Raw genomic sequence first — 16,294 nt, forward strand, 5'->3', positions numbered from 1 at the left:
TGGTAGAATGTATAGATTGTTAGAGAATCACTCCATAGTATCTGATAGATGTCATAGCTATGTAAAATGTATGTATGTACATTGTGTGTTTTGTTTTATGTTGGGTGTTACTATTGTTTTATGTTACTATCCTGAAACTATGTTTATTAGAGTTGCCCACTGGCACTTGATGGCTAGATCTATAGCCAGCGTGGCATAGTGGTTAAGAGCGGTGGTTTGGAGCGGTGGGGTCTGATCTGGAGAACTGGGTTTGATTCCCCACTCCTCCACATGAGCAGCGGAGGCTAATCTGGTGAGCTGGATTTGTTTCCCCACTCCTACACATGAAGCCAGCTGGGTGACCTTGGGCTAGTCACAATCTCTCAGCCCCACCTACCTCACAGGGTGTCTGTTGTGGGGAGGGGAAGGAAAGGTGACGCTGGTTTGATTCTTCCTTAAGTGGTCAAGAAAGTCAGCATATAAAAACAAACTCTTCTTCTTCTTCTTCTTCCTCCCCCCCTCCTCCTCCTCCTTCTTGTTGGGTTGGTGCTTCAGAGGCCTGTTCCAGTTCCAGTGCAAAAAGAGTGCCTGACTACAAATGAGCATTTAGTAGTAACTTGATTATAACTTTTGGCGTATCTTCAAAGCGGCTGTTAAGTAGTAAACTAAGGATAGAGTAACAACCTTTTCATTACCAGACAGCAAATAAATTAAGTGGTAGACATGAGAACATACAGGAAAGTGTGAAATCAATGGAGTAATCAAAGAAGATTTTATAGAAGAATATAAATCACAACTGAATAAAAAATGGGTGTTTCTGTCTTTGCCTTTCCACATGGGCAGACTCTGTTCGGTTGGGATTTTCAAAAATCTGCCAGTTAATTCATTGAGGGGTAAGGCATTATGTCTGGCCAAGAAGAAACATTTTCAAAAAGTTGTAATGGTTAAGAATTAAAGATAATCTGGGGGCACTGGAAAAGATGGGGTACTTTGTCCCCAGAAGGAGGGTGCACATTTCCTTCTGGCATCACCACATACTTCAAGATGGTCCCTTCGTTCTAAGTCTGTGAGTATCTTATTCATTACTAAAGGGAGGTCTAATAGAAAACTTGGACAGGAAATCTGTAAACTACACATGAAACCTGCTGAGTGATCTTGGGCTAGTCACAGTTCTTTTACAGCTCTCTCAGCCTCACCTACCTCACAAAGTATCTGTTTTGGGGAGAGGAAGGGAAGGAGATTGTAAACTGGTTTGATTCTCCTTAAAAGATAGAGAAAATCAGCATATAAAAGCCAACTCTTCTTATTCTATCTTCATATGTATTCTCAGCATTCAATGAAGCCAAGGTGGACATAATTCTGCAATGACCAAAGCTACACACAAAGTAGGATTTGAAATCCTATGTGGGTCTTCAACCTAGACCGGTCTACCATACACTTACATGACAGATGAGGGCAATTGTGTATCCAGTGTTGGTTGTGTATTCCACATGAACATATAATGGTATGAATGGCCAGTTGGCATTGTATTTTCATCCCCCGAAACAGTTTTGTTGCTTTGATTCCATCTGTCTTGATGGATTCCAGTTCTGAAGTCTGCTGCCACGGGAACCTGAATTAGGATCAGGCATCAGTTCTGTGCTTCTTCTACCACTTGGGCTGCTGGGTAAAGGAACTCCAGCCAGCTGAAGCTGGAACACTTTCACAGCAGCTGGTCCTCCTTGCCCAGGGAGGAACAATCAAACCCAAAAGGCCAGTCCTATGTCACACTGTAATATACAGCTCTGAGATCTGGTCTCCTCCTGGCCAACTTGTTACCAAAGGAATGCTGCCAGGTTATCTTCTGTGCTGCCTGACTACCAACTATCTGTCTGCCAGACACTAACTGATAGGTGCAGACATTATTAACTTTAGCTGATGTAGGAGCCAAATGTGGACCTAGGTTCCTCATATTTCTGCAGAATTAACAAAATACCTTGTAATCTTCCTATGCGTTTGGAGTAATAACTGACTCCAAAAACATGTAAGACTTTCCCCATAATTTATGCATGTTTGACTCAAACATTCAATGTGTCTGGAAAGTGTCTGTTCACCACTCCATTATGTTTTCTTAATTGCATTTGCTTGGTTTTTTTATGGTCCCCCCACAACATCACTGGGATCAATTCAATTCAGTTAAAGTGAGTTATGGGAAAATGAAACACTGTATATTCAGAATACTGGTAGTCTGAATTAAATTGGTGGTTTGTGTGACTAACATCACAAAAAATCATCCGTACTTTAATTAAACTAACTATGGTTAATATATTTGATCATGGGCTACTGAGAGCCAGCATTGTGTAGTGGTTAAGAACGGTGGACTCTAATCTGGAGAACCGGGTTGGTTTCCCCACTCTTCCACATGAAGCCTGCTGGGTGACCTTAGGCTAGTCACCGCTCTCTTAGAGCTCTCTCAGCTCCACCTACCTCACAGGGTGTCTGTTGTGGGGAGAGGAATGAAAGGTGATTGTAAGCCGGTTTGATTCTCCCTTAAGTGGTAGAGAAAGTCAGCATATAAAAACCAACTCTTCTTCATCATCATTAGTGGGCCATACAAGATGGCTCCTCCCAGCTCTAGGATTCGATGAGAAAGAGCAGGATGTCAATGTGAAAAAGAAATTGTACACAACCCAGGAGGCAATGATCAGCCAATTATCAAAAAGAAGGTATTTCCCAGGCATCCTGCATCTTTAGCGGTTCAAACTACCGTTTTGGCATATAAAAACCAGTTCTTCTTCTGCTTCTGCTTCTGCTTCGCTAATCAAAGTTATGTTACATCAAGTCAGCATCTGAAACCATGGTTTGAAGTTGGTATATTTACCACGGTTAGTTTTGATTGTGGTTTCACACAATGTGTGAATGCAGATGTCCTGGTTTAATCCCTGTTTATTTCCCAGCCCTGCCCTCCCTAGTGACAGGACGAAGGTGATAAAAGCTGCATTTATTGGCACAAACAAGGGTTTCAGTGACCATCTGCAAACTGAATCCCAGTCTCAGAAAGTTTCTATTGTTAAAACAAACTGTGGTTTCATGTTTCAACTGAGCCAATACCTACTTGACACAGATACAGAAATTAAGAAGGTATCAATAAGCATGGTTCTTTTTGTTTAAAAATGTTCTGTCTCTGGAAGATTTTGATTCAAAGATAACAGGCTTGAATAAAATATTGGGATCTCTTAGAATCCATGGGAAATAACATCCCAGATACCATTTGTGAGGACATCGCTTATTAGAATTTTTTTTTATATTAAAATACAGTCATCACAGAATATTTTTAAAACTTATGATTGAATGGGGCAGTTGCCAGACTTGCTAAGTTTATTTGTGAGGGAATTTTTCTGTTGTTATATGAATAGTTTGAGAAAAGTTTTTCATGTACAATGATGAGCAAGAGCACAAATTGCTTTGTTCCAGCAATTAACCCTAAATTACATCCATATTTTCTCATCAGTGCCGGGGCGCATTTGGAAGTGAACTTTCTGTTATTGAAAAAGGAATGTCAGAGCGTGTAAACAGAAGAAGCATTTCGATCAGATGTAATTTGGGTATGAAAATGTGGTCAAATTCTACAACCCTGGCAGCCCTATTTATGCACGGCACTTTGCTGCAATGGAGCTACTTCATCAAGTAACAAAGGTTTATCCCTTGACAGAGTACTGCCTCAATTGGTGTTGGCAATGATCTCTCCCTTCAGTACATGTTCAGCCTACGTGCTGTATATCTAAGATCTCTTTCACACAACATGGCCACCACTTGGAAGCCGCCAGAAACTACAGCCACATGGCAATTGATTCATATGGCCAGAGGAAGAAGAAGACAAAGAAGAAGATGATGATGAAGAAGAAGATGAAGATGAAGAAGACGAAGATGAAGAAGATGAAGACGAAGACAAAGAAGAAGAAGACAAAGAAGAAGAAGAAAAGTTGGTTTGTATATGCTGACTTTCTCTACCATTTAAGGGAGAATCAAACCGGCTTACAATCACCTTCCCTCCCCCTCCCCACAACAGACACCCTGTGAGGTAGGTGGGGCTGAGAGAGCTCTAACAGAGCTGTAACGTGCCCAAGGTCACCCTGCTGGCTTTGTGTGTAGGAGTGGGGAAACAAATCCAGTTCACCAGATTAGCTCCCGCCGCTCATGTAGAGGAGTGGGGAATCAAACCCTGTTCTCCAGATCAGAGTTGGTTTTTATATGCCCAGTTTCTCTACTTGCTACTCACATGTGCAGCAAGAGAAAAAATATCAGGAGACAACGAGGGGCAATTGGCATCACCAAACACCATGACATCACTTAAGACATGACCCAGACATCATCATGACCCAGACATGCATCAGACGGTGCTCTAGCATTCACTCAAAACTCTGTGGTTAAACCATACAAGTTGAAGAAGGAAAGCTGGTTTTTCTACCCCACTTTTTCTCTACCTTTAAGGAGTCTTAAAGCAGCTTATAATCGCCTTCCCTTCCCCTTCCCACAACAGACACCTTGTGAGGTAGGTGGGGCTGAGAGAGTTCAGAGAGAACTGTGACTATCCCAAGGTCATCCAGCAGGCTTCATGTGTAGGAGTGGGGAAACAAACCCGATTCTCCAGATTAGAGTCTGCCACTCATGTGGAGGTGCAGGGAATCAAACCTGGTTCTCCATATTAGAGTCCACCGCTCTTAATCACCATACCATGCTAGAGCATGCTAGAACATCCCCAGCAATGTGATGATGTCACTTTTGGGTCACATCAGAAGTGACATCACCAAATCACCAGCTAGACCCTCCCCCAGGTAAGTCTCCTGCCAGTTGCCAGCCTTGGACAACTTTAAGCTGGAAACCCTAGTCCAAACCCCTACTCTGATATGAAGCTTGCTGAATGAACATAGGCCAGTAACTCTCTCTCAGACTAACCTATCTCACAGGTAGTGTGGCCAGCTCTGGGTTGGGAAATACCAGGAGATTTTGAGGCTGAAGCCTGAGGAGGGTGGGATTTGGGGAAAGAAGGGACTTCAGAAGGGAATAATGCCATATAGTCCACCCTCCAAAGCAGCCATTTTCTCCAGGGGACAGATCTTGGTCATCCGGAGATCAATTGTAATAGCAGGAGATCTCCAGGTGCCACCTGGAGGTTGGCAACTCTACTCATAAAGCTCTTGCAAGGATAATGTAGAGAAAAGGAGACCCATGAATCCATATGTCTAGGAAAAGAAGCAGTATAAATATGTAAAACAGAAGATCAGACATAATCTGCAAAAAGTCTCTTAAAATGATATTTATTTAATTATTTAAAATATTTACAATATTTTTATGCTGGTCTTCCACCCAATCAGGGCCTTTAAGGTGGCGAACACGGCCAGACCAGGTCATGTGATATTCACAGTCCGGAGAATCTTCTAGTTCATGCCTATTTGAGGAACAAGTAGGGTTGCCAACCTCCAGGTAGTAGCTGGAGATCTCCTGCTATTGCAACCGATCTCCAGCGGATATAGATCAGTTCCCCTGGAGAAAATGGTCACTTTGGCAATTGGAATCTATGGCACTGAAGTACCTCCACTCCCCCAACCCCCCCCCTCAGGCTCCACCCCAAAAACCTCCTGCTGGTGGTGAAGAGGGACCTGGCAACCCTAGGAACAAGGAAGGTTTACTGAAATGATCTTCATGCTAGCCTGCCAAACTGAAGGAAATGGAAGAAAGAAATTCCTGAGGCCCTGGCCACTCTGGGGCCCACAAAACTGGCCAGGTCATGGGATTTGGTTTCATATGATGTTTATGCTGAGTCTGGTTGATATGAGGGGGGAATGAAAAATCTTTGTCTGGGGGCATGTGGTGGTTCTCAGCGCCCTTCCCCCATTTCAGTTTTACCTTCCCTTTGCCCCACCCCCCACTTGACATGAGCTGACTTTGACAATGTGGTTGAAGTATATGTAGGGTTGCCAGCTCCAGGTCTTCACCACTTCACCACTGGCGGGAGGTTTTTGGGGCGGAGCCTGAGGAGGGCAGGGTTTGGGGAGGGAGGGACTTCAATGCCATAGAGCCCAGTGGCCAAAGCAGCCATTTTCTCCAGGGGAACTGATCTCTATCAGCTGGAAATCAGTTGTAATTGCAGGAGATCTCCAGCTAGTACCTGGAGGTTGGCAACCCTATTAATGGGGTATAATGCTAAGGAGTTCATCCTCCAAAGCAGCCATTTTTTTCCAGGGGAACTGTTTTCTGTACTCTGGAGATCAGTTGTAATTCCGGGAGATCTCCAGGCCTCATCTGGAGGTTGGCAACCTTATCTTTGGGGAAGAAGAAGAAGACGAAGAAGAAGAAGAAGAAGAGTTGGTTTTTTATAGGCCAGCTTTCTCTACCACTTAAGGAAGAATCAAACCAGAGGGACTTCAATGCCATAGAGTCCAATGGCCAAAGCGGCCATTTTCTCCAGGGGAACTGATCTCTATCAGCTGGAGAACAGTTGAAATAGCAGGAGATCTCCAGCTAGTACTTGGAGGTTAGGCAACCCTAAATATATGGAAAGCCAATGCTAACATACAGGGTCTACCATGAGATGATGTTGTTACATCATCACCTTTCCAGGTGGCCAGGGCAGCGATTTCATGTGCTTCTTTGTGCTGTCCCTCTCATTGTCAGGAAATAAAAATAAACAAAGAGTTTGCAGGAGTCTGTAGTCTAGGCAACTCCACGAGCTTTTGTGGAACGGGCCAACTTAACAGATGCTTCCGAAACTGTTCAAAGCGACGGCAACAAAAAGCAACAACCGGGCCCATTCCAATTTGCCTTGGCATCTGGGCCCTGAGCTTCACATTCCTCCAAGCGGAGGGACGTTCCAAGACAGTCGACACGCGGGGTCCGTCCGTCGCATGTTCAGAGACAACAAGGGAGATGTGTGGCATTTTCGTCATTTCTGTTACCCAGATTTACAAAGGGGGCGGTGGAGGGGCTATAAAAGGTGAGGAAAAGATTTGAGCCATGGTGACAGGAGGGAGGGAGGCGTCGTTCGGGGATGCTCATCTTGATGTTGGCATATCCAAAATGCCTGATTTAACGGAATCTGATTTCATTTCAAAAATCTATCGCCTGCCTTTCCACTTTTTAAAAAAGCTTTCGAGGCAGCTTACAAAAGAATAAAGCAATCAATCATGGAGAAAAGCAACAAACCACTACAGCAGAAATGGTACAAAAGAAGTCAGAGCACTCGAAGCTGAGTCAGAATGTTTGTCCATCAATGTTAGTATTGTCTTCTGACTGGCAGCAGCTTTCTAGGGTCCAAGACAGTAGTAGAAGAAGAAGAGTTGGTTTTTATATGCCAACTTTCTCTACCACTTAAAAGGTAAAGGTCCCCTGTTCAAGCACCGGGTCATTCCTGACCCATGGGGTGACATCACATCCTGACGTTTCCTAGGCAGACTTTGTTTACCGGGTGGTTTGCCAGTGCTTTCCCCAGTCATCTTCCCTTTACCCCCAGCAAGCTGGGTACTCATTTTTCTGACCTTGGAAGGATGGACGGTCTCTACCACTTAAGGAAGTATCAAACCAGCTTACAATCACCTTCCGTTCCCCTCCCCACAACAGACACCCTGTGAGGTAGGTGGGGCTGAGAGAGCTGTGACTAGCCCAAGGTCACCCAGCTGGCTTCATGTGTAGGAGTGGGGAAACAAATCTAGTTCCCCAGATTAGCCTCCGCCGCTCATGTGGAGGAGTGGGGAATCAAACCCGGTTCTCCAGATCAGACTCCACCACTCCAAACCACCACTCTTAACCACGACACCATGCTGGCTCTCATTTTAGTCCCATTTTATTCAATAAGGCTTGCTCCCAGGAAAGAGGATTGCAGTGCATCCTGAGTTCAGTGACTGAGTTTGAGCCATTCCCTTGTTTTTTTGCAATCTGTTCCTTGTTTTATTTGCACCTTTGCAGTACTTCATTGTTTCAGTGGTGCCCATTGGAGTCAATTTCTCCAGCCACTGTCTAGTTCAGATGGGGTTCGGGACATTTGCTGCACCAATGAACTAATCGGGGGAATTGGCTCACCAGAATCGCTACCATCAATTATGGTAACTGTGCCCAGAGAACTCATTTGTGGCAATTACTGTGGCACCCTAGTTCTCATGTGGCAGTGGGAGAACACACAGGGGGTTGGACTAGATGACCCTGGTGGTCCCTTCCAACTCTATGATTCTATGAATTACAATGAAATATAAACACAAACAGGCTCAGCTTTGGAAGTCAGGCAGGAAAGCAAACCAGGCAGGGGGCAAGAATGGAAGACTCAAGAAACAAGCCACAAAGTTCTGGCCCTAGCAGGATCAAGATCCCTTCAGAGGAGGTGGCCAGACATGTAATTTCCAGAAATATTAAATACTGCCTTGTTAGTTAAATCTAAACATTATTGGCTGTGTTTTTAGTCTGGACTGCATTGTGTATAATTTAGTGCACACAATAGTTTGATATACTTAGGAAGCTTTTAAAAAAGTTTTTTTTTTGGTTCAAATACAAATTTATAAAATGTCTTGAGATGAAGCCACTGATTATCTAAGCATGTTCTCTTGCCATTTAGTAGAGGGAAAATAGCATAAAGGGAGGGGCTGTGGCTCAGTGGTAGAACATCTGATTAGAATGCAGAAGGTCCCAGGTTCAATCCCTGGCATCTCCAGTTAAAGGGACGAGGCAGATAGGTGATGTGAAAGACCTCAGCCTGAGACCCTGGAGAGCTGCTGCCAGTCTGAGTAGACAATACTGACTTTGATGGACCAAGGGTCTGATTCAGTAGAAGGCAGCTTCATGTGTGTTCAAGACAACCAGGGACACTGTCTCTCTTGTAAGGTGATATTTTTCTCCTGTCTGAAGTAGGTGACACGAAAGACCTCTACCTGAGACCTTGGAGAGCCACTGCTGGTCTGAGTAGACAATACTGACTTTGATGAACCAAGAGTCTGATTCAGTATAAGGCAGCTTCATGTGTTCATGTGTTCATATAACCTGCCCCTGTATAGTGTATTTCCCCCAAGTAGTTCCTAAGCCAAAAGAACTTCTCCTAGTTCACTCCAGTTCAGCGCTTTAGTTCTTCCCAGGCCATCCAGAGAAGCCTGTTTGCATAGTGCATCACCTTGCAGAGTTTGTCTAAAGAATGAGATGTCATGTTACAGGCAAGGGAACCTCCCCCTTATTTGTCAGAACAGAGAAGCTTTGTCTCAAGCGAGAAGGCCGTCTTGATTCCCGAGGAGTCAACAGCTTTTGAGAAGGGATTTAGCACTCCCTTCCTCCATCGCATCAACACCACCAACAATTAAATCGATTGCTATCTTATGCAGATTGGGAGGCTTGTCATCTGGCCATTGGCTGATGGGGCGTGATGGATGGCTTGGTAATGATGAATGGTCCATGTCGTGGCACGCCATTAGAGCAGATTCCCATCAAGAAGATGGATAGTTTTGAGGCTGAATGTTTTGAATTTATCTCTAGTTTAAACATGTCAAAAGTGTTGTGGAATGTTCAAGCAAAAAGCAGCCATGAATCTCCATAGCCAGGATTGCAATGGAAGATTTAGAGTTGGGTGTTTAATAAAGAATTGTTTCAGCCTTCAGAACCTAAGAGTAACACTTCTGTCAATATCAGTGGCAGTGCCAAGGCTGAGTTCTTTTCAACTTTGACACTGATTCCCATTCAGGACTCTAGATAATAGACATTCGGTAGTTCTTCCTTAAAAGGACACAGGTTAGATTGGAAAGATGGAATATTGGTTCTGGAATAAGGGGAAACCTCAAAAACTATAAGCATAACCAAATCACATGTTTATGATATGAACACTCAGTTCCTTGACCGTGTTAACACCCACACTCACAAAAGAATGAGCTGTCCACAAATGTAACTTATTCAGTAGTTACTCAACTAGAGGGCCAGCATGGTGTACTGGTTAAGAGAGGTGGTCTCTAATCTGGAGAACCAGGTTTGATTCCCTGCTCCTCCACATGAAGCCTGCTGGGGTGACCTTGGGCCAGTCACAGTTCTCTCAGAGCTCTCTCAGCCCCACCTACCTCACAAGGTGCCTGTTGTGGTGGTGGTGGTGGGGGGGAAAGGAAAGCTGATTGTAAGCCACTTTGAGTCTCCTTACGGTAGAGAAAAGTGTGGTAAAAAGCCAACTCTTCTTCTTCTTCTTCTTCTTCTTCTTCTTCTTCTTCTTCATGGCACAGTGGTAGGAGTCCATGGACACATTCATGTTCTCCTTGGGACTGAGTCAGTGAAATAGGACACAACACTGAACCTAAACCAGTCAATTGGGGAGGGACATCAATGATGGCTCAATGGTAAAGCATCTGCTTGGAATGCAGAAGGTCCCAGGTTCAATCCCCAGCATTTCCAGTTAAAAGGACCAGGCAGTAGATGATGTGAAAGCTCTCCACCAGAAACCCTGGAGAGCTGCTGCCAGTATCAGTGGACAACACTGACCTTGATGGACTGATGGTCCTGTTCAGTAAGACAATTTTATGTCTTCATGTGTACTCAAATGTTTTCAGTAGCTGGGTCAGACATTCCACTCCAGAAATCCTCATTCCTGCAAGCGTATCTCCCACTGTTTCTGCTGACAATCATAATATGGGATAAACAGCATAGTGATAGTTGTGAATTTCCTGCATTGCACAGGGGGTTGGACTAGATGACCCTTGTGGTACCTTCTATGTTTCTGCATATAACTTGTGGAGGAACCAGCACATTTCTATGTTTCTGAATATGTCTTGTGGAGGAACCAGCACATTACTTGCTCCAATATGATCTGTGGGGACCTATGATATGTAGTTTCTTTCGTCACAAAAATGCATGGCATTGCTAAATAAAGACATCCATGAGATTTAATCTTTTGTTGAAATAAGAGATTATGTGAAAACTGATCTACAGGAGCCAATTGTTTTTTAAAAGGCAAGAATAGCTGCATTAAGAATGTAAAAATGCCTTTGCTAGTAAAGACCAAAGGACCATTTAGCAGTCTTAAACCAGATTCCCCCAGAGAGCATGCAAACAACTCAAGAACATATATGTATACCCAGCCATGTATCCCCAACATCCAGTATTCATAGTTGCCTTTGAACAGAGATTTCAGTTTGCTATTGGGGCACTTCTGTGAGAAAAGGCAGTATATCAATATTTTAAGAACTATATTTTAAGAAATCAACAAATATCATGGTTAATGGCTTTTGTTAGGCCTAGTGCTAGGGTTGCCAGGTCCCTCTTTGCCACCAGTGGGAGGTTTTTGGGGTAGAGCCTGAGGAGGGCAGGGTTTGGGTAGGGGATGGACTTCAATGCCATAGAGTCCAATTGCCAAAGTGGCCATTTTCTCCAGGGGAACCGATCTCCATCGGCTAGAGATCAGTTGTAATAGCAGGAGATCTCCAGCTAGTGCCTGGAAGTTGGCAACTCTACCTAGCCCACACACATTTGCTGAACCCTTTTTTAAGGCCATGTTTTAGTAGACAATAAAGAGCTTTTAGAAGGAGAGGGCCAAGATTCTCAGCAAGGTTTAAAATCCAGCATCGGAGTCAAAATGTCAATGTCTAGTGAGGTAACAATACTGACTTTGATGGACCAAGGGTCTGATTCAGCATAAGGCAGCTTCAAGTGAGCTCATGTGTGCGCTCAAAATCAAATTGCAAACAAACAAACAAACAAAAACCACACAAAAACATCAAAAGGCATTGAATTAAAGAAAACGATGCAAATACACCAGCCGTGCAAGGAAAATTCAGTGCAATGTGGTTTATGGCAGTAGGGATGTGTTGGATCCTCCAGTCCGGTTGCAAGACTTGTCAGAAGGACAACTGCCGATCTGTCCGATGTGGACTCCCCCTTTTTGATTCATTCTCCTTCCTCTCCGCCAGCTTCCCTGGCTATTGACCTCCCTTGCTAGCTTGGCCGCTGGATTAGCAATGCTCCAGAGTGCTCATTTCCCCAACCGCCTGTCTGGCGGTCTGGACGGTTGGAGTGAATTCCTGCAGTTCTGCATGTGGGGCTTTGTGAGAGATTGCCGGCCGCTCCGGTGTGATGTGTCCTCCCCCCCCCCCCGATTCTATTACACGGCCGCTCAGTTGAATAATAATTGCCATGTGGGTCTCGGTGCCCACTGCCAAGGCCTGGCTCGTCCAAAGTCATTTGGTGAAGGAGTCCATTATGATCAATGCTCGCGGTGATAAATTCCCGGCGATGGCGGGGGCTCACAGCAGCCTCCTCTCATAATGACATTCTGCTCCTGTTGGCAGGGAGCCCTCGGCGAGCGAGCCGACCCCCCCCAAACAACACGAATGATGACAACGACAGCAGCCGCAGCAGCTTGACGGACGCAGGGAGGATTTAGGGAAGCGGAGGGGAGCGGCGCAGGGATTGCGCATCCCGATAGCCTCCTGCCCGTGACCTTCACTCCTCCAGTTCTGTTGCCCGGTTCTCCTGCCGTTCTCCCTTCCTGACCCAGCTGCCTGGAACGCCATCCCAGAACCAGTGCAGTCGCCCGTCTCCTCTCCTGGAGGCTCTTTCTCTTAAACCACTTAGTTTCCACCTATGGACCTAACTGTATCTAACATTTTTTTTAAACCTTGCTTTTCCTCCAATGGGGACTCAAAATGGCTTACAAACTACCTCCCGCAAAAATAATGCAATTTAAATATACAGAAACAAACAAACTGTATTATGCAGCATGACCTGACCTGAAGAGCTTGATCTTGAGGGGGGACATGATTGCTCTCTTTAAGTATTTGAAGGACTGTCACTTAGAGGAGGGCAGGGAGCTGTTCCTGTTGGCCAGTGAGGATAGGACTCGCAATAATGGGTTTAAATTGCGGCCGGAAAGGTGGATATTAGGGAAAAAAGGTTTTACAGTAAGAGTTGCTCGACAGTGGAATCAGCTACCTATGGAGGAGGTGAGCTCCCCCTCACTGGCAGTCTTTAAGCAGAGGCTGGACAAGCACTTGTCAGGGATGCTCTAGGCTGAGCCTGCATTAAGCAGGGGGTTTGACTAGATGGCCTGTATGGCCCCCCTTCCAAAACCTTCACAATGATTCTATCTCATCAGATCTCAGAAGCTAAGCAGGGTCGGCCCTGGTTGGTACTTGGATGGGAAACCACCAAAGAAATCCAGGGTTGCTACGCAGAGGCAGGCATTGGAAAACCACCCCTGAAAGTCTCTTGCCTTGAAAACCCTACGGGGTCGCCACAAATTGCCTAGAAAACCCTATGGGGTTGCCATAAGATGGCTATGACTTGATGGCAAAACAACAACAGTAATGCAGCATATCCTGAGCTAGTCAGGGCCAGAGGCAATAAGCCATGGGCGAAGAGTCAAGAGCAAACAGCACTTTGGCTGGCACCTGTGGTTACCCCCAGGCTAAGTACTAGAAACAGAAGAGGAACAGATGATGAGCCCAGATCTCCTTCGGCTGGCAAAAAAGATCTTCCTAACCTTCCTCCCCTGCCCTTGTCTTGTCTAAAGCAGATGACGTGCGCCAATCACAAAAAGCAGACAAATCCAGCAATGCAACCAACAAAGGTGGAGTTTCAATGGGGGAGGGGAAGAATGAGATCCACCAAAAAAAAAAAAAAAACTTTGCAAATTAATCAAAAGGAAAAAAAGAGGTTAAGAATTTCAGAAGAAATGGGTGTTATATTTTGATTATATAAAGTAGAAGTTATAATTTAGTAAAGAAAGGTGGAGGCTTACTAATATGTAAAAGAATAGTAATATAAAGGCGGTAGACTTATTCTGTATATGAAATAGTCAAGTTTAGTGTAGCAGATCAAGAATAAAAGTAATGCATAGAATGAGTAACATGAATTGCATTAAGTATTGTACTGATAGATAGCATGAGAGCAGTGGAAATATTGATATAGGATTAAAATAGATAATCTTTTAAACAAATATCCAGCATGATATGAAGATTAACTCAAAACGAACTCCCTGGAAGACTGACTACACTGAATGCAAGTGAATGATTGTGTATGTAATGAGTGTTTTTCTTTTTCTTTTTTGAAATTTTTTTAATAACAATTTTTTTAAAAAAAAAAAAAAGACAAAGAGAGGGGAAAGCCCTGTCTGATTAAGACTGAGCATTGAGGGTCCTTAGCAAGCTTGGATGTGGTTTAGCAAAAAGAGAGGAAAGAAACCATACCTAATATGATATGTTCAGAGTCGAATACCTGAAGCTGCCTTATACTGAATTGGTCCATCAAGGTCTGTATTTACTTAGTCTGGAAGCAGCTGTCCAGATTTTCAGGCATTTCACATCACCCTGCACCTGATCCTTTTACCTGGTGATGCTGGAATTTGAACCTGGGATGCCGATCAGATGCTCTACCACTGAGCCATGGCTCCTCCCTAAAGCAGAGTTTGTAAGCAAAGACCTCAAGTTGTCCCTGGACTGCCCCCACTAGCTTCAGTTCTTTAAGATCCACAATTCTATGCAGCCGGGCAAACTGGAAATTTCAGTGTTTGGTGAAAGCATAGATTTTCTAGACTACAGAAAATCAAAGCAATTAGAACATAATAACTTTAGTAGAACTTGCTGGATCAGATGAATGGTCCATTTAGTCCAGCATAGTGTTCACACTGAGTCCAACCAGGTGCCCTAGAGGGCCAAACAAACGTGGCATAGAGGCCTCTCAGAACTGTGATACAGAGGTTTGGTGCCTCTGTAGATTAAGTCTCCCTTCAGTAACCATGGCTAGTAATCATTGATGGACCTCTTCTCCATGAATATGTTTAATCTCCTTTTAAAGCTATTTATGATCATGGCCATCACTACCGCCACTGGTAATTAATTCCACAGTTTGATTCCTTGCTGAGTAAAGAGGTGTGAGAGCCAGCATGGTGTAGTGGTTAGGAGCGATGGACTCTAATCTGGAGAACCGGGTTTGATTCCCTACTCGTCCACATCAGTGGTGGACTCCAATCTGGTGAACTGCCCACTCCTCCACATGAAGCCTGCTGGTTGACCTTGGGCTAGTCACAGCTTTCTCCAAACTCTCGCAGCCCCACCTACCTTGCAAGGTGTCTGTTGTGGGGAGAGGAATAGAAGGTGATTGTAAGCCAGTTTCATTCTTCCTTAAGTGGTAGAGAAAGCCGGAATATAAAAAACCAGCTGCTGCTTCTTCTTCTTCTTCTTCTTCTTCTTCTTCTTCTTCTTCTTCTTCTTCTTCTTCTTCTTCTTCTCCTTCTTCTCCTCCTCCTCCTCCTCCTCCTCCTCCTCCTCCTCCTCCTCCTCCTCCTCCTCCTCCTCTGTCCTGAACCTATTTCTCAACAACTTCAGTGAGTACCCCTGAGTTCTAGTATTATAGGAGATGGAGAAAAAGCTACCTCTATCCACTTTCTTTCCCTCATGCATAATTTTATAAACCTCTGTTGTTTTTTCCCCTTAGCCATCTTGCCTACACCACTTGAAGCGAGAGGATGGCACCAGATGAATGGTCTCTTTGTTAGTATTTACAAATTAAGAGCTTTCTGCAGTTTAATCAGATGAAATTCAATATCTTCAGAACCTTGACTACATCAGAGCTATTAATGGTGAAATCTTCAATGCAGAAAGGGCTGTTAGGTAAATTGTATCAGGCAGTGAGACAACAAGGAAACCCTTCTAGCATAAGCAGAGGGGAAAAGATCTATGAGTAATTATCATGGACGATGACTGTTTCAAGCTGCGTGAAAATATTGTTAATGCCTCACTGAATGCTGGCATCCATGAAAACAGTTTCAAGTTATTACACAGGTGGTTCTAGATGCTAGCCAAATTTGTCCACATTTCCAAAACAAATTTTGCCTTTAACATCTGTTGGAAATGAAGCTTTTGGTACCTTGTTCCACATTTGGTGGAATTGTCCATTTGTGCAGGAACAGTGTAGCAAGATACTTTCTGAGATTGTGTGCGTGTGTCTCTCTCCTAGCAACGATCCAGAGCATGCATTAATTGGTATGGTGCTTAAAATGCTAGGAAGGAAAGTTCATGGTAACTATGCTGAGGGTGCCTAGGATTTCAATCTGGCAATCTTGTTTATATCAATGGCAACCTTGAAGAAGAATAAGAATTGGTTTTTATATGCCAACTTTCTCTATCACGTAACGAAGACTCAAACCGGCTTATAATCACCTTCCCTTCCCCTCCCCACCACAGACACCCTGTGAGGTAGGTGAGGCTGAGAGAGAGTGACTTGCCCAAGGTCACCCACCTGGCTTTGTGCGTAGGAGTGGAGAAACAAATCCAGTTCACCAGATTAGAGTCCATTGCTCATGAGGAGGAGTGGGGAATCAAACCCAATTCTC

At 44.3% G+C, this 16,294-nt stretch overlaps 1 protein-coding gene and 1 non-coding gene across 2 annotated transcripts in view; one reads left to right on the top strand and one right to left on the bottom strand.

Moving 5' to 3' along the window:
- The window catches only part of LOC130482913 (nucleolar protein 58-like), a 67,909-nt gene extending 52,052 nt beyond the window's left edge, over positions 1-15,857 (bottom strand). Inside the window, exons 1-2 of the mRNA XM_056855789.1 lie at positions 15,829-15,857; positions 15,117-15,261 (exon numbers count right to left, since the gene is read on the bottom strand). Coding sequence (XP_056711767.1) covers positions 15,117-15,261; positions 15,829-15,857 — 174 coding nt within the window. The remainder of the gene's footprint in view (positions 1-15,116; positions 15,262-15,828) is intronic.
- Positions 8,585-8,656, top strand: TRNAS-AGA (transfer RNA serine (anticodon AGA)). The gene has a single exon. It is a non-coding gene; the product is annotated as a tRNA-Ser (tRNA).
- Positions 15,858-16,294: the final 437 nt, after the last annotated feature.

The sequence above is a fragment of the Euleptes europaea genome, chromosome 9, assembly GCF_029931775.1.
Source record: "Euleptes europaea isolate rEulEur1 chromosome 9, rEulEur1.hap1, whole genome shotgun sequence".
Taxonomy (NCBI): Eukaryota; Metazoa; Chordata; class Lepidosauria; order Squamata; family Sphaerodactylidae; genus Euleptes; species Euleptes europaea.